The sequence below is a fragment of the Gymnoscopelus microlampas genome, assembly GCF_963454915.1.
Source record: "Gymnoscopelus microlampas genome assembly, chromosome: 1".
NCBI lineage: Eukaryota > Metazoa > Chordata > Actinopteri > Myctophiformes > Myctophidae > Gymnoscopelus > Gymnoscopelus microlampas.
In genome coordinates this window covers 49,888,897-49,911,840 of record NC_139962.1, presented here as the reverse complement: position 1 = coordinate 49,911,840, position 22,944 = coordinate 49,888,897, and the positions used below count along the sequence as shown (strand labels likewise).

General features: G+C 43.1%; 1 protein-coding gene across 2 annotated transcripts in view; it reads left to right on the top strand.

Moving 5' to 3' along the window:
- The window catches only part of adcy7 (adenylate cyclase 7), a 50,597-nt gene that overhangs the window by 16,730 nt on the left and 10,923 nt on the right, over window positions 1–22,944 (top strand). Inside the window, exons 6-20 of one of the 2 annotated variants that reach the window (XM_084059924.1) lie at window positions 2,484–2,595; window positions 4,980–5,107; window positions 5,644–5,802; window positions 7,550–7,682; window positions 7,847–8,026; window positions 8,708–8,754; window positions 13,070–13,129; window positions 15,332–15,409; window positions 16,021–16,090; window positions 17,210–17,307; window positions 18,039–18,123; window positions 19,688–19,825; window positions 20,469–20,573; window positions 21,791–21,987; window positions 22,717–22,831. In XM_084059924.1, coding sequence (XP_083916050.1) covers window positions 2,484–2,595; window positions 4,980–5,107; window positions 5,644–5,802; window positions 7,550–7,682; window positions 7,847–8,026; window positions 8,708–8,754; window positions 13,070–13,129; window positions 15,332–15,409; window positions 16,021–16,090; window positions 17,210–17,307; window positions 18,039–18,123; window positions 19,688–19,825; window positions 20,469–20,573; window positions 21,791–21,987; window positions 22,717–22,831 — 1,705 coding nt within the window. The remainder of the gene's footprint in view (window positions 1–2,483; window positions 2,596–4,979; window positions 5,108–5,643; window positions 5,803–7,549; window positions 7,683–7,846; window positions 8,027–8,707; window positions 8,755–13,069; window positions 13,130–15,331; window positions 15,410–16,020; window positions 16,091–17,209; window positions 17,308–18,038; window positions 18,124–19,687; window positions 19,826–20,468; window positions 20,574–21,790; window positions 21,988–22,716; window positions 22,832–22,944) is intronic. The other variant, XM_084059925.1, reaches the window with a different exon arrangement.

The following is a 22,944-nucleotide window of genomic DNA, read 5'->3' as shown; positions in this document are numbered from 1 at the left end:
CATTCTTTCACCTGAAGCCCTGTGTGTCTTTCGTTTGACCTCTCTTCGCCTTCTTCAGTTTGTTTTTCCCGGTGTCCCATGCATTGTGATTTCACAACGAAGCTGGGCCAAGTTCCGCTCTCTTTATTGAATTAATTAAATGTCCCGTATGTCCGTTTGTCGATCTGCTGCATGCGTGCAACTCTCACAAAAGCTCTAGTCATTCTTGTGGAAACTTGGGTTTCAATTGTACTTTTTATATTCATGCAGTAGTACACCGGTTAGCGCTCGGATGGCGCAGTGGTAAAGTCCCTGCCCACCACCGCAGAGGTTGTGGGTTCGAATCTACCGTGGTATACATCCGGCTTTCTGCGAACATAAGGGAAGGGTGATATTGGTCATTGCATGTACTCCTACAGGCTGGGTTCGGCACCTGTCAGCAGGGAGTGCTGGGTGGGAGGAGTAGGACGAGGGCCCTACGTCCTCCCGGTGGGGGCTCCTCACTGGCAAGTGAGTCAGTAGGATGCAACAGCAGTGACAACACAGAAATGTGTGTGGGGAGGAATTAATTGGAATAACGACTGAATCCGGGAGAAAAAGGGGGTAAAAAGTAATTGGCTACTAAAAAATGTAGGAAAAATAAAGTAGTACAGTACAACAGTACAATCCAGATTGTAGTGTCTTTCTCATGGACACAAGGAAAGAGAAATGAGTACAGAGCTAGTCAAAGCTTTTCTTCTTTTACTGTTTTTTTAAATTAATTTAGAACGTGTTGACAGGTGTTGGGTTGCCTTACACTGAACTTTGTCAGATGGCTCACACAGAATAAAGGTTTCATTTTTGTCCTCCTCTCCTTTCAGTAATTGCCAGTAAGGTACCCTATCTGCCTTACCTAGTGGAACAATATAATGGGTAGTAGATGCTGTGAGCATAGTGATATTCTCAGTCCATTAAATGGGGACATTCAATTAACTGTTTTTCCCCTCCAGGCTTACACCAGAAATGACATTTAATAACGTTGCTGTCACCGGGCAGAAACCTCTTATCTCCATATTTCAACTCTTTTGTGTGTTTTTTTCTGCAAATTAAAGCCCTACTTTGTCATACTACAGTGTCACACAAAAGTTGCAAAAAAATAGCAGATCTACAAGCTTACAACGCGTCACAATGTGACACGTGGTGAGCTTGTGGATCTGCTATTTTTTGCTCTCTTTTTTTTCATTTGAATGCTGAAAAGCAACAGTTTTGGACAAACAGTATGAGGTTTCCACCCGACACTGCCGACAGCAACGATAACATAGTTTGATACTTAGGCTAATATCCACTCAGAGAACCTGGGGAGAATGGGCCCCTTTATCCGCCAATAGGGAGGTCTCTGTTAACGTGCGGTTGGTTGTTTGGCGCTGTGTTCTATTAAGCCCACAATACGTAGGTGTGGAATGATAGCTTGCATCTCTGATCCATCCCTGTTGTTATGCCCAGCAGGCCTGTCATTAGCTCTGTTGTCTGTCTCACTCAGAGTGTCAGGAAGCACCTGGCTGTTGCCAGCCAGTCAGTCAGTCAGTCAGTCAGTGTAATTGGTCATGCTATGTATACCATTGTGTGTCCCTGGCTGTTGTCAGCCAGCCAGCCAGCCAGCCAGTCTGTCAGTCAGTCAGTGGAATAGGTTTGATTGATTGAATACTTCATTAGCAGTCTGCAAAAAAAAGCACAGGAAAGTACAGTCCAATACAAGGTCTGCTAAGAGGATTAAACCCAAGAAAGCGCTATGGCTTGTTGCCATTGAGGTCCTGTGTACTCATTGCATCGAAACATTTAATGACAGAGAGATAAAGGTCATGCTATGTATACCATTGTGTGTCCTTGGCTGTTGTCAGCCAGCCAGCCAGCCAGTCGGTCAGTGGAATAGGTCATGCTATGTATACCATTGTGTATCCCTGGCTGTTGTCAGCCAGCCAGCCAGTCAGTCAGTCTGTCTGTGTAATGGGTCATGCTATGTATATCATTGTCTGTCGCTGTGGTTTGGCTGAGTCTGGGTCTACCCTGGCATGGCCATTGCTAATCTGCTGAGGGCTTCTTTTGTTTTTTTGCACTGGCAGATTTGTGGTTTCCAGGCTGGCACGGGTCAGGACACAGGATACAGTCAGTTAGTCGTGGTAATCATCTTACTGGCAGCATGGCCCCACTGCTACATAGACTGTGCTATAACTGTTAGGATCCCATACAGCATGTATGCATGCAGCAGACATTTCAAAGTTTAGAGATATCTCCCACAACTTGTGGTTCCAAAAAGATGTCGTCAAGGCACACTGGTGTTGCTTTCCCTGAGACAAGTCCAGGTGTGACTTGGGTTTTTGTGATTTTTTTTTACTTCTTCTATGAATACAGGTGTGTGGCGTGAGGTTTCTACTTGCCCACCTGTGTGCTTCTTCTTACAGCACAGAATGTTTGAAAACCACTGGGAGTCAGTGTTTAATTTCTGTCATGTCATTTGTCTCCGTCAGTATCCTGTATGCTGATATAGTGGGCTTCACGCGACTGGCCAGTGACTGTTCACCCAAGGAGCTGGTCATTATGCTCAATGAACTGTTTGGCAAGTTTGACCAGATTGCCAAGGTGAGTTGTTAATTATGCTTCCCAATATATTATTAACTAGAGTTTCGGGGGGCTACGCCCCCCTCAACCCCAGCCGCGCACGGGGCTTTGCGTTTGTTGGTCCCTCCGTGTCCCTGTGTCTATATCCGTGTAGCTGCAGCACAGAGTGGGCAGTATAGATGGGGATTATGGCTGTTAGAAGCATGTACGCGCACGGGGCCCGCGTGGGCGTGTGTATATGGGGTAGACAAATTGTCTAAGTAACATTTGCAAAAAGGGGAAAAAAAAAAAAAAATTGTAAGAAAGTGTAATGTAAAAGTTAGAAAATGATGAAAAATAAGTAGAAGAAATTATATTTTGTATGTTTCGCGGACCACCAGGGGGTCCGCGGACCCCCTGGTGGTCCGCGCGGAAATCGTGGGATGAAAATTTCCAAAAGGAAAAAAAAAAAAAAAAAAAAAAAAAATATGAAGGTGGTTGCTTGTTTTTCTGAAAGCTGGCGAATGGCAGCCCTTTCTGCAAGATGGCGGCCGCCTGGTGTTGTTGTGAGTACGTGTATTTGGGGGGGGGGGGGGGGGGGGGGAGCTGTGGAGCTACATAGTTCTCCAGAAGACACACACAAACATACACCATGTACAATGGACGAACTGAGCAGCAATATAGACATTCACCACACGAACGTGCATTGTTGACAAAGTGATTGCACAGCCGCTGCAGGCATGACAACCAGGTTAGCGTTAGCGACATGGCAGCTATCACAGCGCCCTGTCCGTCGTGCTGCAACTGCCTGTGATGGCTACAGCAGTAACAGCAAGCTGTCTGCGATGCCATTGTCTGGAGACTGCTCTTAGCGTGACACGACCAATGAGAGTGAGCGCTGTAGTTGTTGCTAAGATACGGTGGCGTCTCTGCCCCATAGCTTGTAGATCTCTCACACATGATTGGCGTAGGCTGCGTTGCCAGGTCTGACTTTGTGTCTAAGCAATGGTCGGCTTATTTTTGCGCGCCTTTGGGCTCGTTTGCATTGTGCGCACGGCAGCGCTTGTTTAGCGTACGTCAGCGCGACGTGGCAACGGACGTGCCAACGTGAAAGGTGATTGGCTGGTGAAAAGAAACACCCGACGTTACACCAGAAATGGTGACGTTAACAGACTTCTACATTTCACTTTCAAATTAGAATTGACTTCATTCTATTATATATCGTTGCTGTCTGGCAGAAACCTTGAATCTCCATATCTCAACTTTTAAATGTTTTGTTGTAAATTAACGCCCTACTTCATCATACAAGAGTGTCACACAAAAAGCAGTGAACATAGCAGATCTACAAGCTCACAACGCCTCCCAATGCAAGGCGTTGTGAGCTTGTAGATCGGCTATTTTCGCATGATTTTTCTCTTTCGGGTGGAAAGACCAAAACTGTTACTTTTCAGGTTTCAGATTCAGGATTCAAAACGCATGCTTCGCACCGTGTTTCGAGCTTGTATATCTGCTGCTTTTGATGCTTTTGTGTGACACTGTAGTATGATCAAGTAGGTCATTAATCTATGAAAAAACACAAAAAGTTTGAATATGAAGATAAGAGGTTTCTTCCCAACAGCAACGATATCTACCCAACATTCCCATGAAAAGGGCTTCTGCAGTTCTTAAGGGTAACGTTACTGTACTTAGTTGCGCGCTGGTGTCGTGCACTGAAAATAGCCGATCTACAAGTTCACAACGTGTCACAGGGCAGAACGCAACTGAGTGTAAATCGGTTATAAGACTGTGTCTAGCTCTCCAGGTGTGAGCAAACAGGGACAGCACATACAGTATGTGTGTAACCTTTGTCTCCTCCAGTGGTGGAAAGTAACTACTTAAGTTCAAGTTTGAGGTACTTTTACTTTACTGGAGTATTTCCAAATTTCAGTACTTTTACTTCTACTCTACTACATCTCAGAGGCAAATATTTATTTTACAGCTTTAGTTACTAGTTACTTTGCAGATTTAGATTATTATCACAAAAACACATTAACCACTTCAGCCCTATATACATTTCGGCTATTTGAAAATAGCCGGTCCACAAGCTCACAATGCGTTGCGATGCGACGCATTGACTTTTACTTGTAACAGAGTATTTCCACATTACAGTATTGACACTTTTACTCATGTAAGAAATGTGAGTACTTTTCCACCACTGGCATACAGGTACAGTACATACAGTATGTGTGTAACCTTTGTCTCCTCCCCATGCTTATACTCCCCCAAGGGCTGTTGTGGCTCTCAACGAGGCATTCTTAGTCAGCGTGTCTGCTTTTAAGAGTTTTAAACATACCGGTATAGATCAAATTAGTTCATGAATAACCTAAAATAATAATAACTGGGAAAACACAACCGGTTGAACGTAATGTGTTTTATTGCCGTTCTAGGAGAACGAGTGCATGAGGATCAAGATCCTGGGCGACTGCTACTACTGTGTGTCTGGGTTGCCGGTCTCACTGCCCAAACACGCCAAGAACTGTGTGAAGATGGGCCTGGACATGTGTGAGGCTATCAAGTGAGTTATCTGGCAGTCACAGAGATATACGCGTGCACGCACGTGCATGTGCACGCACGATATTCATCACCCTTTTTAAGTTCATAGACACGTGCTACAGTCACACTACAGAGCAAAGATTATTACATCACAGTTGGCTTGGACCTGGGATAGTGATTTTGATGACAAATGATTAAGTCCCGATAATAACAGCACTCTGAACATATCCACCTTGTTTACCCTGACCTGTAGCCTAGAAACGGACGCTGCCAGCTGTAGTAACAAGGTAGCATTGCTTTCTAATGATAATCATCACTATCTCTAATAATGGCACTTTGCCCTCATGCCTATCACTGCAGTACACCAGTGCCAGTATCTCATGGTAGAGCTCTCTCTCTCTCTCTCTCTCTCTCTCTCTCTCTCTCTCTCTCTCTCTCTCTCACGCTCTTTCACACACACACACACACACACACACACACACACACACACACACACACACACACACACTCACACTCACACTCACACTCACACTCTCACACGCTGTGTTTGATGGTCAGGCAGGTGAGGGAGGCCACAGGAGTGGACATCAACATGAGAGTGGGCGTGCACTCCGGTAACGTCCTCTGTGGGGTGATTGGCCTTCGCAAGTGGCAGTTTGACGTGTGGTCACATGACGTCAGCCTGGCCAATCACATGGAGTCTGGAGGCTTGCCAGGGTAGGTATATATACAGGAGCAATCACTTGCTGTAATTGCAGTTCATGACACATGTTCACGGTTATGTGAATTTTACTTGAGTATTTGTATTTTTGGACACTTACTTTCACTCCACTACATTTCAAAGACAAATAATGTACTTTTGACATTTATAGGAAGGGAAAAGTTACACTATGAATTAACCACTTAAGCCAGATTTCAAATGTAGTGAAAATAGCAGATATACTAGCTCACAAAGCATCGCGATGTGATGCGTTGTGAGCTTGTAGATCTGCCATTTCCACTATCATTGTATATATTCTTTGACAATTTATGGAAAATCTTCGATTTCTTTTGGAAAATGTTAAAGTATCAATATAACAGTGCATTGATATAAAAATAAAATTTACATCGTAATAATCTGTACTTTTGAATACTTAAGTATCTTTGTAAAGGATAGGCAATGAATAAGCATTTTGCTTCAGCCTATTCCTTTTTCGGTCATTGATTTTGGATTTTGTGTGTGAGCTGACTTTAATTTTTTGTTTTGTTTTGTTTATGTTTTTTTTTTTTTTTTTTTTGTAAAGTCCACACAATTGTTTTGATCTGTTGTGAAAGAAAAAGACCGAAATAAACCATTCATTCATTCATTCATTCATAAAAGCATGTGCCTTTGAATACTTAAAGGGATATTTCACTTTCAAACATGTTTGGGGTCATTTTAACGTCTATTCAGGTGTCTGTGAGAACCCCAGACAGTTTTGAAGTTGCTTAATTCAGTATTTGATATTAATTGATGTCAGACAATTTTTCATCATGAAGATGTGAGGGGTCTGTTTTTTCAATTACTTTTTTCATTTATTTTATTTAAATTTATAATACTGAATATGTAATATCTAATATATATCTAAATATCTAAATACTGAATCAAGCAACTTAAAAACTGTATGGGGTGCTCACAAAAGCCTGAGTAGACGTTAAAATGACCCCAAACATGTTGGAAAATGAAAAATCCTTTTAAGCATTGTTAAAAGCACGTACTCCAGTACTTTAACTCAAGTAGAAATTTGACAGAGCAACTTTCATTGTAATTGAGTAATATTTGACCAGGAGCAGTATCTATACTGTACTTTGACTCAAGTACTGGAGTTGAGTACTTTGTCCACCACCTGACCCACTCCATGTGACATGGACTTTTATATATTTATGTGCTCTGTGTTCTTAAACTTTTAAACATGACATTCCTAGGAATACAAATGTATTTAAAGAAAATGTAAAGACAAAAAAAATTCAAAGATGTATTATTCTGCATGGGAGATTTGGTTGGCAGACAGGGTTCACGTTTAAACCACGAACAATAAAAATAAATAAAAAAACCTTACAGATAAACATCAATAGCTTAATGCTAATTGGTAAAATCTCCCTACTATATAATACTAAGTAAAGAAAAACTACATTCTAATTTCAGAAGCAAATGCTGAGAGAAGTTAAAGGCTTTGAGAGCGGGGATTCGCTCTGTTCAGCTGACTTTTTTCCCCCTCACTTTTCTTCTCAGTCTGGCCATAGTCCTATTTGACCCGTATTTCCAAACGTCAACAATGATGTAGGCAAGTCAAAAGCCGTGGCTCCTTTGTGCCTGTCCCACCCCTTGGAAATAATATGTTTACTGAGTAGCGAAGTGAGAACGAGAATCAGTCTGGATCCAAGGCTAGCTAACTAACAAGCCAGGTATTACAGTGTGTTTGGTTGGTCCTCTCATGTTGTCCAGGCGGGTCCACATCACCGAGGCCACCCTGAAGCACCTGAACAAGGCCTATGAGGTGGAGGAGGGCAACGGCCATCTGAGGGACAACTGCCTGAAAGAGCTCAACGTCCGCACCTACCTGGTCATCGACCCACGGGTGAGTGACCCGTCTCTTTTTAGCTTGAGAAATGTGATGTCTTCCCAGGACCCAAACTAGTGAAAATAGCAGATCTACGAGCAACACAACACATCACGATGTGACGCATTGTGAGCTTACAGTAAGTGCCTACAATTTGTAACTTGTAAAATGTGTGTCTTCAGTATAAGGACCCGACGCTGAACAGCCGCAAGCCCCGGGTCAACGATGGTCTGAAGATGCGCGCGTCTGTCCGCATGACCCGCTACCTGGAGTCCTGGGGGGCCGTGAAGCCCTTCGCCCACCTGCAGAGCCGCGAGGGCTTCACCACGGACAGCATGGTCAACGGCAAGCTGCGCTGCAAGGTCAGTGTGGCCTGTACCAGTACTGATGGAAGAAAAACATTCCCTAAGTAAAAGTATCAATACCCTATTGTAGTCTGTTACAAGTACAAGTTCGGTATCCAAAAATGTTCTTGTGTAAAAGTACAAAAGCATTGTCATCATATGTACTTAAAGTACCAAAAGTAAAAATACTCAATATGCAGAAGGTCCCATTTCACAATTTTTCAAATGTATGAAATGTATTAAAATATCTAGCAGATCTACAAGCTCACAATGTGTTGCAAAGCGACGCTTGGTGAGCTTGTAGATCTGCTATTTTCAAATTGCCAAAGTATATATATATAGGTCTGAAGTGGTTTTGTAATAATAATCAAACTCTCCAAAGTAACTAGTAACTAAAGTTTTCAAATAATTATAGTGGAGTAAAAGTGGAATATTTGCCTGTGAGATGTAGTGTGGATAGAGTGTCCGCCCTGAGACTGGGAGGGTTGTGGGGGGGGTTCGATCCCCAGCCGGGTCATACCAAAGTACTCTACAAATGGGACCCAATGCCTCCCTGCGCTCAGCATCAAAGGTTGGATTGGGGTAATTCCCTGTGACATCATGCCTCACGCTAAGGAAACAGGAGATTGGCTCCTGCACTATGGGCCTCAGGGCTCTGCAAGACTTACTTATTCCTTTTTTTCCTCCTCTCTGATTCAGGACATTCCTCTGCGACCAGCTCCTTATACCAATAAGATCAGTGAGAGGTAAGAAACATGAAGAACCTTCATTGTGTTCAATACCGATTCCACTCGCTTCACCAACTGTTTGAAAAAAATGTTTTCAGTCCATCACCCTTGGTTATCTTGGTATTTAGTTTTCATTGAAAAAGACGATAGAAGGACTGACAATGAGACAACATAGGGAGGAAAGCAGAGAGAGGACCCTTGTGGGGTTTGATCCTGTGCCAGTCTTATGCCAGTCATGGACCATGACTGCCATAAGAGACGGTCTCCGTCTCAGGAACCAGGGAACTTCCCTGGTTCCAGAGACGGAGACCTTATACCCACTGCACCACTTGATCTGGGGGGCTCTACGCTTCTTTCCTGCCCACATACAGAGGCCTGCTGTCCTTTATGTTGGCAGGATGTTTGGAGAGTTGTTCCCCTGCCACCGTCCTGTCAGGGAGGCCGTAATGTCTTTCCTTTTGTCCTCACTTCTCAAACGTATCGGTGTGTCCCACATGCTCCTACCGTTAACCACTGTCCAAACAGCGTGTGACAGCCAGGCCTCTGGCTCTGTTGAAACAAATCCCTAATGCTCCTCTCATGTAAACTGTGGTTAGATAGATCAGTGGTTCTCAAACTTTTTGGTGCCAAGGACCCCCCAAATTGATATGTATGGACGCCCAGAAGAGAAGATTTGTGTTTCAAGATTTTTCAAAAATAGCAGATGTACAAGTTCGCAGCACAAACTGACGTGCTGTCCATAGACGGGTTTCCGTGCGACGTCATCAAAGAGTAGAATGCGCAATCTGCACATGCCCGTGTAGAACGAACCGGAAGCGCCCTTCACTCTGTTGTTGTGTTCGGGATTTAGATAGGCATAATGCTGCTATTATAGGCATAATAGGCATAATGCTGCTATTATATACAAACAGATCCAACTTCCGACAAATCATTTTTATTGAGTAAACAAGATATTACAAACTGCATAATTTAATCTACTTTCATTAAACCCGGTGAAGACCATTTTTTTATGAATGGACATTTGACCAGAGCTGCTGCGGGTAATGGCGCCCTCTATAGACTCACTTTAGAAATTGCATGCAAATCCCTCTCTTGCGCGCGCAGCATCCTCTCATGTTTACTAACAGGAAACCCGTCTATAGAGTACATACAAATCATAGACATCACACATAACAAATTAAACAACCAAAAAACATAAAGAAATATCAGTGTCCGGCTAAATGTTTCTATTCAGATGGAGATAATCTTAGCATCACTTCTTCAGATGAAGAAGGGAGTTTCATGTATTTATTTATACGTTTATTTTGGAGGGACAGTACATATTAATGAGCACCACACATACAATGCAATGTAATACGCCGGATTTAGCAAGAATGCTAATTTCCCTCAGTCTCCATACGGACAAGCAACATTACAAAAAGAGCACGTATAAACATTACTAAGAGGGTACAAACAGAAGAGAAAAAAGCAACAGTAAAATGTTCAGTGTGGGTGCTGAGGTTTCCAGAAGGAGGAGGACTGTATATGTTAGTGTGGGATCACACGTGGCCGCGCGATTATTTACAGGCAGGCCGTAGCCGAGTGGGCAGAGAGAGAGAGAGAGGCCATCTGGTAATCAGAAGGTCACTGGTTAGACCCCTGGGCTCGCCCAATATTTTGCCGTGGTTCTCAAACCTTTTTGGGAGGACTCCCAAATTGATATGTATTTGGCCACGGACCCCCATCTGAAAACATTTTGTGCCAGAGAAGATTTATGTAAAACATTAAATGCAAGCTCATGAGCTTGTAGATCTACTATTTACCATAAACATATAAATGAATGAAGTGGTTAAAATGATTGTGAAGCTATATTAACTATTTAGCTGGGGACCCCTTGGAACCCACCCCCAAGGACCCCTGGGGGTCCCCAGACCCCACTTTGAGAATCACTGATCTACTGTCGATTTGTCCCTGAGCAAAACACTTAATCCCTAATAGTTCCCCACAATGTAATTAAAATGTCCTCTTGGGAGGATACAGTACTCCTTAATTCACTTAACCACGTAAACACATACAGTACTTCGTTTACCAAGGTTTTTTCTGTATATTTTTTCTGTATTTATCTGTAACCGAAAATAGCCGTTCATGTGGTTAATTCAGTTAAGAAACAGAACGTTACACTCTGTGCCGTACCAACAAAACTCTTACTTTTCGGGATTCAAATTCAAAAGTAGGAAAAGCAGCAGATCTACAAGCTCGAAATGCGTCGCTTTGCGCCGCGTTGTTAAATTGTCAAAAAATATCAAAATATATAAAAAATGCCGATTTACAGTAGAGCTATTTTCACAACATTTATCTGTATAACAGAGTCGAACAAAATTGAATGCCTCATCTCCTACATTGCTTGTCAGGGTGGGGGGGTTCCCAGTTCAAATATGATTATTTTGGGGGTCACACGGCCGTAAAAGGTTGAGAACCACTGGCCTACTACAGTATTTAAAAAGTAACTGCTGGAGGAGAGGCCTTAAGACGGAGCCCTGGTCACCACCACCTCTATGACCTCAGGTTTATCCTTTAGATAGAAGTCTGATTCATTGGCGGATGCAGGACTGTATGTGTTAACGCTGTTTCTTTTTAAAGGCCTTCCCAAAAAAATATGAACAACATCTGCTAGTTACAGTACAGTGACATCATCATGAGTAAATAACACATAACTCAAGTTATGTAGCCCAAAGCCACGCTTTTACGCAACGTAGAGCAAATATCCCAAAATAAGTACACTGGCTTTTTTTGTTTGGCCCCACTTTAGCTTAAGCGGCGAGACCAGAGCTCAGAAACCGGTTCCGCCTGGCCTTCTCCTTGTCCATCAAAGCGGACAAGCGGCTGTGTGTGAATGCCAGCAGACTGGGACGGGGAAATGAGAAAATTATCCTTTTTTTAAAAGCCAAAGTCTGAGCTGTGGTGGTCGCTGGACCACAGAGGTTTTCTAGAGGGAGGTTTATATGAGAAAGGAGGTTTATGAGAACAAAGAGGCGTGCTAGCTCTGCCGCTTGCATCATCTTCACTTGCCGTCCTTGTGGTGTCCTGGGTCAGGTTTGGTCATGTTTTGATGACGTAAAAAAAATGAGCCGTTGCCTCTTCTTGGGTCTATAAGTCAACTTTTGCTTGACGTGACTTTTGACAGTGTGAATTCTTTGAAAACTGTGAAGCCCTGTTTAAAAAATAGCAGATCTACAGCCGCGCAACGCATCCATTTTTTTAAATAACTTTTTTATTTCATTTTAAGGGAGAAAAATAACAGGTACAGGCACCCCCCCCCCCCCCCCCCCCCCCACACACACACACACACACACATTGATTGAAATTGAAAATCTATGCAAATGTATACCTGCTAGCTGCCACTAAGTGCTAAGGCACAAAAAGGCAAAAAACGTATTTTTTTAAATAATGGAAAAGGTCAATGCATATGACAAGAATGAAGGAATGTGTAACATTTACATTTTATAATGTACCTTCACTGTAATTGGTTAACCACTTAAACCCCATACATTGAGCCCTGAGTTCCTCAGGGCTCTATACTAGTGACTTTTATACTAGTGACTTTTCTGTTTTCGATCTACATTGCGACCTGTTGTGAGCTTGTCGATCTGCTATTATTCCTTCGAAGGTTCACAGAATACGGACGCTGGGGTTTAAGTGGTTAATGAACCCACACATTTTGTCCTCGTTAATTTAGTTAATGTGAACGATGAACATAATATCGTCTCTGTTGGGTGGAAACCTCATTATGTCCAAAACATGTAACAACATGTTACTTTTCAGGATTAAAATTAAAAAATGGCAAAAGTAGCAGATCTACAAGCTCAAAACGCGTCGCTTTGCGCCGCGTTTCGAGCTTGTAGATCTGCTACTTTTGATGCTTCTGTGTGACGCCGTAGTATGATCACTTAGGACGTTAATTTACAAAAGAAAAAACATCCATCCATCCGTCTTCAACCGCGGGGGTACCAGTTCCAACAGAGAGCTCCAGACTTCCCTTTCCAGAGCAACTTCCTCCTGGGGGATCCCGAGGCATCCGTACTAGATGCCCGAACCACCTAAGCTGGCTCCTAACACAAAAAGTTAAAATATGGAGATAAGGGGTTTCTGCCCCCAACAGCAATGATATACGCATAGAAACCAAACAATTCACGGTGACTGAACAATACAAACGATAGTGAAATGACAGCACAATGCAAACCACAGTGAACCAGGAGGAACACATCGTGACTCATTACGTGTGTGAGGCAGGGTGAAGTTACAGAGAACTCCAGAGTTGTGATGAATGTGTGTGTGTTTTTGGGTCTCCTCACAGCTTTGATGAGTCGGTAGAGGAGCCGTTCTCCTTGCCCGCTCCTCCCTTCAGCTCCTATAAGTGAGTGAGTGAGTGGGGGTCTCCTCCACCCAGACCAGGGTTTCTCCTCTGGGGTGTTTAGAGTGTGACTCTCAACCGCTTTTGGCTTGTGACCTCCCAAACCCACCTCTATACCACCTCGTCCCTGCCCCTTCTTCTATATAACCACTTGAACCCCAGCATGTCTATTCTTGGGGAACGATCGCCCAAAATAAACTTGTCGATCGTTGGTTTTTGGCGAAGAGATTGGGCATAGACTAAAAAAAGGCGGTCCGACGCCAGTTGTAACTCAAGTCCGTTTTCACCAACACATTTTTTTTTGATGAAGCCTACAAATGCAATTGTATAGTTTTATACTTTTGTTCTGAGGCGAACATTCTGCCAAAAAAATAGCAGATCTACAAGCTCACGGTGCGTCACAAAATGACTTGTTGTGAGCTTGTAGATCGACAGTTTTTTGGGAATGAGATTGGTTATTTTCGGCAAAGAGACTTGGTTTAGAGGGGGGTGGGGAGTGGACCAATTATAGATCCTCGGTGGACTCCAGTCAACAAAGTTGACCTCAACAAATTATAAAAATAAAAACATTATTAAAAAAGATATTATTATTTTCACCTGAAGTTTGCCTACTGTATTTTCGGCCAAATGTTTGTCTACCTATTATGGCTCGGCCAGAGTCGGGACGCTAGGGTTTATGTGGTTAAATTCGATCAGCCCGGGAGGTCGCGACCCCATGGGGTTGAGAAGCACACAGCCTTGCAGTTTGAACACTAACCCCCCCTCAGATTGTACTAGCACTCTACAGTAGGTCTCTCCTCCGTACTGTAGGTCTCTCTTCCTGTGTTTCCACTGTGTAGAAGTAACGGGGTTAACCTGGGATGTATGTAACTGCAGTGCACAGTATACTGTACCTTCTACTGCTCACTGTGGTGTTAGGGCTGTCACGATCATGACATTTTACTTGACAATTACTGTCACAAGTTGACGCCGGGCGTCGGGAGTGCTGAAGCGTGATGCGCCGGGTGCTGAGAGGAGAAGCGCTCCAGCACGTTTTCTTTACCATAGAAATGCATGGCAGACTGACGCTCACAGCTGAAACGGCGCCCTCTGTGGACACGGCCCCTAATTGTCACAAATAATAGCGATTAACGATCTAAGTTGTGTTTTTGGCAATGAACATCTACAAGCTTTACAATGTGTCGTGAATGTCTGCTTTTTTATATAAATTATATATATATATTTGAAAATGTATGAACATTTTCCAACATGGAATCGATTCTGACAATTATGCAAAATCATTGAGATTATCTCAAATAATTGTGATTAGGAGATTATGTAATAATTGTGACAGACCTATGTGGAGTTACAGTACGGACTACTAAACAACTGACGTGTGTGTGTGTGTGTGTGTGTGTGTGTGTGTGTGTGTGTGTGTGTGTGTGTGTGTGTGTGTGTGTGTGTGTGTGTGTGTGTGTGTGTGTGTGTGTGTGGGTGTGCAAGGTCAGGGTCAAATGGTGCACAAAAGCCATGAATACAAATTTAAGTATTAGGAGTATCAGAGCTATACCAGGACAATTCCTAATCTTGAAACATGTGCTGCTCACACTTTCTAGTACTCATTGTATTGCATCCTGTGGGGCTTCCCCTACTGTCTGCTACTCCACCTGATGAGCACATTATTTTCCAATGCCATTTGACCTGGTCTGGACCTTGAGGTGTAGGTGTGTGTGTGTGTGTGTGTGTGTGTGTGTGTGTGTGTGTGTGTGTGTGTGTGTGTGTGTGTGTGTGTGTGTGTGTGTGTGTGTGTGTGTGTGTGTGTGTGTGTGTTCTTCCTGATGGTCCTGGGATGTATATACTGTAAGGGTATTGCAGAGACACAGTCTCGCCAAATCCGCCCTGTGTTCAGTTATCACACCACTTAATACACACAATGTCTTATTTCTCAATTCGACTATATTTGTGGGGACATTTGGTCCTCACAAGTATAGTAATGCAAACACAAACGCGCACCCCCCCCCCTCCACTAATGCTGAGAATGGCCTTAACAACCAGTTGCCTCCTCCCTGCACAATACAGTACAGCACACTACTGGACCTCAATAACCTGCATGACCTCTGCTGGACTCCCCATAGCATCTGCCCCCAGTCAGCCCGTCTGTCTGTCTGTGTGTCTGTCTGTCTGGCTGTCTGTCTAACTGTCTGTGTGCTTTCCGGGCGGCAACAGGAACAAGTCCCAGAAGAGTCGTTTTGACGAGGAGCTCCACAACGAGATGACCACCACCATCGATGAGCTCAGCAGCAAGTAAGGTTCATTTCATCACTGTCGGCGGCAGAAACCTCTTATCTCCTTATTCTTAACTTTTTGTGTGTTAAGTAAGTTAACGCCCTACTTGATCATACTACAGCGTCACACAAACCATCAAATGTTGCAGATCCACAAGCTCGTTTTGAGCTTGTGGATCTGCTACTATTGCTATTTTTGAATTTGAATCCGGAAAAGTCACAAGTTTTCTTTGGACATAGGCTACTGTATGAGGTTTCCACCCGACATAGACGATTTACAAAGCTTTGCCTTTTGGGGGAGAAACTTTGCAATTTCCATATTTCAACATTTTATGTTTTGATTTTATTTGTAAATGAATGCTCTATAGATCGGCTATTTTCTCTATTTGAATGAGAAAAAATATATAGTAATAAAAAAAGGAACGGTTTTGGACATACAAGGTTTTCACCTGGCGCCAACAAATAGCAAAAGTCAATGTGATTCATGTTAATGGGCTCGAGGGCAATAACTCTAACCCAGGCTCATTTTCTTTGTCCCTGGCTACCTCGCTTTCTGTCTTTGTCCCCCTCCCCGCCTTCCTGTCTGTCTGTCTGTCTGTCTGTCTGTCTGTCTGTCTGTCTGTCTATCAGGCAGTGGTTCAAGTCTGAGGAGACGAGCAGCCTAGCTGTCTGGTTCCCAAAGAAGGAGTTGGAGAAGCAGGTTAGTTTGTAGCCCGTAGCACTTGCCCTAGCATTTTCCCTAGCCTCTTGCACCTGCCCTTGCCTCTAGTAAATTAGATGGCATGTTATTAGACAGATGCCAGGTTCATTTGTTGACCCGGTCAGCATCCTATAGTTTGTACATTGAAATGACTTATTTCATATTATACTGTTTGTCCTTGCTTACTGCAAGTCGTTCTGCATCTGCTAAATGCCTAAATTGTAAAGTATTACATAATGTTTGTCTACTCTGCCTGTGTCTCAGAGGAGGACTGTGGACAGTTCAGAGAACCGCCTACCAGTCTTCGATGAATTGAGTGCAAAGGACCCCAATGAAAACAAGCCATAGTGCTTTCTTGGGTTTAAAATCCTCTTAACAGACCTTGTATTGAACTGTAATTCCCTGTGCTTGTCTTTGCAAGCTGTTAATAAAGTATTTAATCAATGAAAGTGACATCATCGCTGGGGGAATCCCAAACTAATAGAAACTGCAGGCTTTCTATCCCTGGAAAGTTGGCATGCTATTGACAGAAGCCATTGTTCTTTCATTAACAAAATTAATAAATCTTGTTTGAAATGACCACACCTGCCTACCGAGGACTCACTCACTGCACTGTAGGTGGGTTTCTGAACTGTCTACAGTCCTCCTCTGAGACACAGAGTGAGTAGACGAAAAATTGTACCATACTATAATGAGCATTAGTGAGTTCCAATTGTGTATGAAGATTGGTTGAAAATGGGCGAAGTGGTCCTTTAATGCATTGGGTCCCCAGCAAAAATGTGTTAATATAGTGTCACAATCATATTAACCACTTAACCATATTTTATACTTTGGCTATTCTAAAATAGCACATACAAGCTCATGTGCTTGTAGATCTGCTATTTTTGAAAGATCGAGAACATTCTTGCAAATCTTTGAATATATATATATTTTTAACTCAAATCGTTGCTTCTGGAGGTCCCTGGCACAAAATATTTTTGAGATGGGGGGTCCACAGCCAAATACATATCAAGTTGGGGGTCCTTGACATGAAAAAGTTTGAGAACCACTGCTTTTAATTGTTTTCAAATTACTTTAAACAAAACGGTGTGTCATGTTGTGTTCTCTCTCTCTCCTCAGTACCGAGCGTTGGAGCTGCCCATGTTCAAGCACTACGTGGGCTGTGCCACCTTCATCTTCCTCTGCATCTTCATGGTTCAGATGTTTGTCACAAACGAGTAAGTGTCCAAAATGAAAGGAAACGTAACACTCTCGAAAACGTGGTCTCTCTCTTCAATGGAGATGGAATCGGATGATTCCCCAATTATCCAATCACCTCTGTTTGGTGATGTTTAAAAAGGCATCCATATCACCGTGTTTAATCCTGATGAAGGTTATTCATTAATAAAGCAGGGGGGAAAGTGTGTGTCCAGTCAAATCCCCATTGTAATAGATCGCATGGTAAACCTTCTAGGCCAGTAATGAGAACTGCAGCCTCTTAATCCACTTCCTCATTGGCTTAATTTTCAAGACGGAATGCTTGCCGCCTGACTCTGATGAAGACGCAGTAGTGTTGAGGCTTACCCCCGAATTCAACCCTTGATGCTGAGTGCCAAGCAGGGAGGCATTGGTAGTCTCTGATATGATACCAAAGACTACCCTGACCTCCCAATCTCAAGTCGAACACTCTAACCCAGTGGTTCTCAAAGTGGGGTCCGGGGACCCCCAGGGATCCTTGAGGGGCTTCCAGGAAGTCCCCAGCCAAATAAGTTAATATAGCATCACAAACATTTTAACCGCTTTAATTATATTTTATACTTTGGCTATTCAAAAATAGCACATCTGCAAGATCACAGTGTGTAACTGTGGATCTCCATTTTTTTTTAAATCTTTTGAAAAATCTTGAAAATGTTGTATGTTTGTCCCTCAGTCCTCTAGTGGTGACTGTCCTCTTGTCTTTGTCCCTCAGACCGTCCACGTTGGGGATGTCATTTGGCGTGCTGGTCTGTGTCCTCATCCTGACCCTGGCCATCTGTTTTGCAGGTCATCTTCAGGTCAGTATGTGCATGTGTGTGTGCATGCGTGTGTGCATGTGTGTTATGATGACATCAGCATTTAGCTAGCACTCCGATTTCAGAGCAAAAGCCTGCTTTATACTTGGTCACGCGTCGTGTCGCGCACTAAACATTCTGACAAATTCCTTACCAGGTTGAATTCCTTACCAGGTTGAATTCCTTACAAGGTTCCGTACTTGGCCCACTACTGTTCACCATATACATGCTAACCCTGGGTCACATTATTCACCACCATTGAATAAGCTTTCACTGCTATGCTGATGAACTGTATCTGAGCACCACACATTCCAGTCAGCTCCCCCCCTCAGTCCCTAGTCAACTGCCTCACTGAAATAAAAGCCTGGATGACCACTAACCTTCTCAAACTAAACAGTTCCAAAACAGCGCTCAAGGTTGTGGCTCCCACTGCACTGCTCCAGAAGGTTGGAGATGTTCTACTCCTTGTGGATGGCAGCTCCATATCTCCATCTCTGGAAGTCCGCAACCTGGGCAATATTCTGTACTCAACCCTCTCCTACCAGTCACATATCAAGTCCATAACCAAATCGGCCCTCTACCACCTCAAGAACATCTCTAGGCTCCGTCCCTCACTCTCTGACTCTGTGGCTGAGACCCTCGTTCACGCTAAGGCTGCCTTGAAAAGACAACTATTCTCTCAGGCTTATGGTGAATAGTTGGTTGTTGTTTTGTTCGGTTGTTTGTTTGTTGGTTGTTCATTGTTTTTGATGTAAAGTGTCCTTGGGTTTATGAAAGAAAGGTGTGTGTGTGTGTGACCTTATAACTGACCCCACTGACATGTAGAGACATGACAGACACAGTGAATGGTGAAGGCAGCCAGTCTCCATTCAGACTCACATTCCTTCAGTGAAAATAGCCACTAGCTACCTTACATGATGCACTTCTGCCTGGCGCCACGGCCAACACACACCATGTCTGACAGACTAAATGTCACAACGTTCCTCATACCTGACACTGTGTCGATCGCTCAAATGAAGCACATTAGGGCTGCAAGTATAGATGATTATTCTACATAATGTATCTTTTTGAAATAATCCAGAAGCACTTTTAAAAATAAATAAAAAAAAGGTTTATATACAGTATCAGACGCTCTTTATCCAGAGGTACTTACAATAAGCAAGGTAAACGCATACATCAAATGCAGAGAGACAGTGTAGTGCCTCAGTAAGATCATAGGTAAACCAAGAACCTAGCATCATCTAAACCAGGGGGTTCTCAAACTTTTTTTATACCACAATCCCATACCATGAGGGAAGTTTTTTGGTTACCAATGCGCAACCCCAACGGCACCTTCCCGCGACCCCACTTTGGGACGCGACCCATAGTTTTTAGAACCGCTGGTCTAAACAATATAATATCAAAACATTATGATCTGTACATTTAAACTATAGAAACCATAGGATGCCAGGTAAACAAATGAACCTAGCATCTGTCTAAATAACATGCTATAACAGTTTAAATCAATGAGTTTGATGAACCGTTGCCCCCCTCTCATCCTGGTCTGGTCTCCTCTCTGTCTCCACAGCGGTTGTTTCCAGAGAAGCTGTCCGGCTGCCGCTGGCTGTCGGTGGTGTCTGAGGCCGTGGTGAAGAATCCGTGTGTGCGCCTCCCCCTGGCCACCATCACCACCGCCGTCATCGTTATCCTGGCCGTTTTCAACCTGGTAAGAATATATCGTTGCTGTCGGGCAGAAACCTGTTATCTCCATATTGTAACTTTTTTGTGTTTTTTCCCCCGTAATTTAATGCTCTACTTGATCATACTACAGCGTCACAACAAAGAATCAAAAGTAGTAGATCCACAACAAAAGTAACAGTTTTGGACATATGAGACATATCTACCCGACAGCGATAATACAGCTTTTGCAGAAAAAAGCAGACAAGCTCACAACGCGTCGCAGTTTGCTTGTCAATTGCCAATTTTCAGCAAAAGCTTTCCCCACAACAACAGAAAACAGAAAAGACACTAGTACTGTATAGAGCCCTGAGGGACTCCGGTCAACCATATATAGGGTTTAAGTGTTTTGGGGGAATTTTAAACGGACCTGAAGAAGATCCAAAATGTAATGTTGTCAAATTCATTCTAATAAAGTTGCTCTTTACCATACAGTTGGAGTGCGGGCTTTACCTCTCTAAATGTTAGTTTTTTTGGCCCAGCACCCATTGTGAAGGTGTGTATAATTAAGTACACATTGAAAGTTCCAGCTATTTGTAGCCTGTGTCACACTTTAGCAAGCAAGCTGACGTGCCAAATTTCAAAATCTATTGTTGTCCATCCCCCCCCCCGCCCCCCGCTCCCCCACCCAGTGCTTCATTGAGACAGAAGTGACAGAATGTCCGGGCTATCGTGCTGAACTTCACATGAATGAGTCCCATGAGGAGGGAGCTGAGGGAGACCTCATCTACCTGCCCGTGAGTGCTGGCCTGGTCACTCACTCACACACACACACACACACACACACACACACACACACACACACACACACACACACACACACACACACACACACACACACACACACACACACACACACACACACACACACACACACACACAGAGACACACACAGACACACACACACACACACAGGTTTTTATTACTATACTTGTGGAGACAAACATTTTAGGTTTAGTACAACAAACAGCCATAGCAGACCTACAAGTGACACTTTGTATATATATATTGTAAAAAGGTTATACTAGTTGTCATCCAAAGCCTGCCCATAGTAACTACATGTTGGAGTATGCCTAGTAAGGTTGTAATAATGTTTCTGTTCAATTAGCATTGCCATGTTATTCTAATGTACAAGGCTACTGTAGTATAGGCTAGGCCAGGGGTGGGCAACGTTGATGATGGAGCGAGCCACTATATTTCCACACTCACTCCAGAGGGCCACATTGCATTGCAAAGTAGCAAAAAGTTTGTAGATCTGCCATTTTAGCTATTTTTGAATTGTAATCCTGAAAAGTAACTTTTTTTTATTTCAAATGCATTTAGTTATACTTATGTTAACTTAAACTTAAATACAAATATACATTAGACAAAAGACAAGGCAATTTTAATACTAGTGATTAAGCTACTAATATAGGCGGGTTAAAGCGGGTCATTTTTGCAATTGTAACAGCTGAAATCAATAATATATCAGTAATCCGATATCAACCTGCGGGCCGCATTAAGTGAAGGTGGGGGCCGCATGTGGCCAACGGGCCGCCAGTTGATGTATGGGCTAGGCTATACCAGAACAAATTCATGAGGATACCAGAATAAATTCACTGCTGAAGCTTACAATACTGTAAAAGATGCACATGCTACTGTCTTCATTTTATTTCTGAAAACCAGATGATAGGCCAATGTGATGCTGGTATTGTGACCTACTATAGGATGGTGAATGGTGTAATTTTAGTCATTTGATGACCAAAATAAACCCCCAAAATCTTTTCCAAACAATAATAATCGTTAATCATTCATTTCAGTTTGATTTTGGTCAGTCATGCACATCCCTTATATCTGTCTGTCTGTCTGTCTGTCTGTCTGTCTGTCTGTCTGTCTGTCTGTCTGTCTGTCTGACTGATGTCTGTCTGATGTCTGTGTGTGTGTGTGTGTGTGTGTGTGTGTGTGTGTGTGTCAGTATTCTGTATTCAGCTGCATCCTGTCTCTGGTGGCGTGCGGGGTGTTCCTTCGGGTGAGTTTTGAGCTGAAGGTGCTCTTCCTCACCCTGGCCTCCACGGCCTACTACATCATCATCCTCAGCTCCAAGAGAGAGCTGTTCATGGCGTATGGGAACCTGCTCTACACCCACATCAATAATACCTGGAACTGCAGCAGGTGAGTGGGGGGCTCACAAAGAACCTTGTCGCCATTTCTCTTGAGCAGTAAGACTGTATATCAACCCATTAACTCATTCACTGCCATTGACGTAATTAACCAATACTGCCACTGACGTAAAAAACGTATTTTTTTCAATTTTTCAATTATTATTATTTTTTTTCAAATTTGACCCAAAGGCCAAGGAGATATGATTTTTTTGAAGATCTAGACTCCCATCCACTTCCTTGTTAACTTAAAACTTAAAAAGTCTGTATCTCGGCTCCTGAGTACTTTTTTTTTTTCAATGAAAAATCTCTGGCAGTGGGCAAACGCAAAAAAAAAAAGTTCTGGCAGTGAATGAGTTAAGACAGGGACAAGCATCCGTGTCATTGATTTTAAACAAGCGGACCATGACGCGCGTGTGGGTGCTCATATCCCCCGACGGGTATGGTCTAGTGTTAATAATTATGCTCAGTTTATGAAGCATCGTGATGTGTCGTGAGCTTGTAGATCGGCTATTTTGCTGCCAAGTGTAAATCAGGCATTGCGATGGCATCACGGCCTGGCAAAATACATTTTAGTCGACTAAATCAACTTATGATATTTAATCAACCAAAAAATAAAGCCAATACATTTCAGATGACTACAATATGACTAAAACCAAAATCGACTTTTATTCAAAAGACTATGGACTAAAACGAAATTAAAATGTGTAAAAATCAACACTGGTTTGGTTTTGTGTTTCAGTCCTGATGACGAAATGTCGGTGCTGAGGGGGCTGGGTCTGGTGAAAGACCCCCAGGTGATGAGCTGTGTGTACATCACCCTCTTCCTCCTCACCATGTTCATCATCTCACAACAAGTAAGCTGTGCCTGCTCTCACACTCAGTGCTTTTTTATTGTTTTTTTTCCCTATATTTTCAAGAGGTTTTTATGACACACGACACAACCACTCAGACCGTACGTACAAAAAAA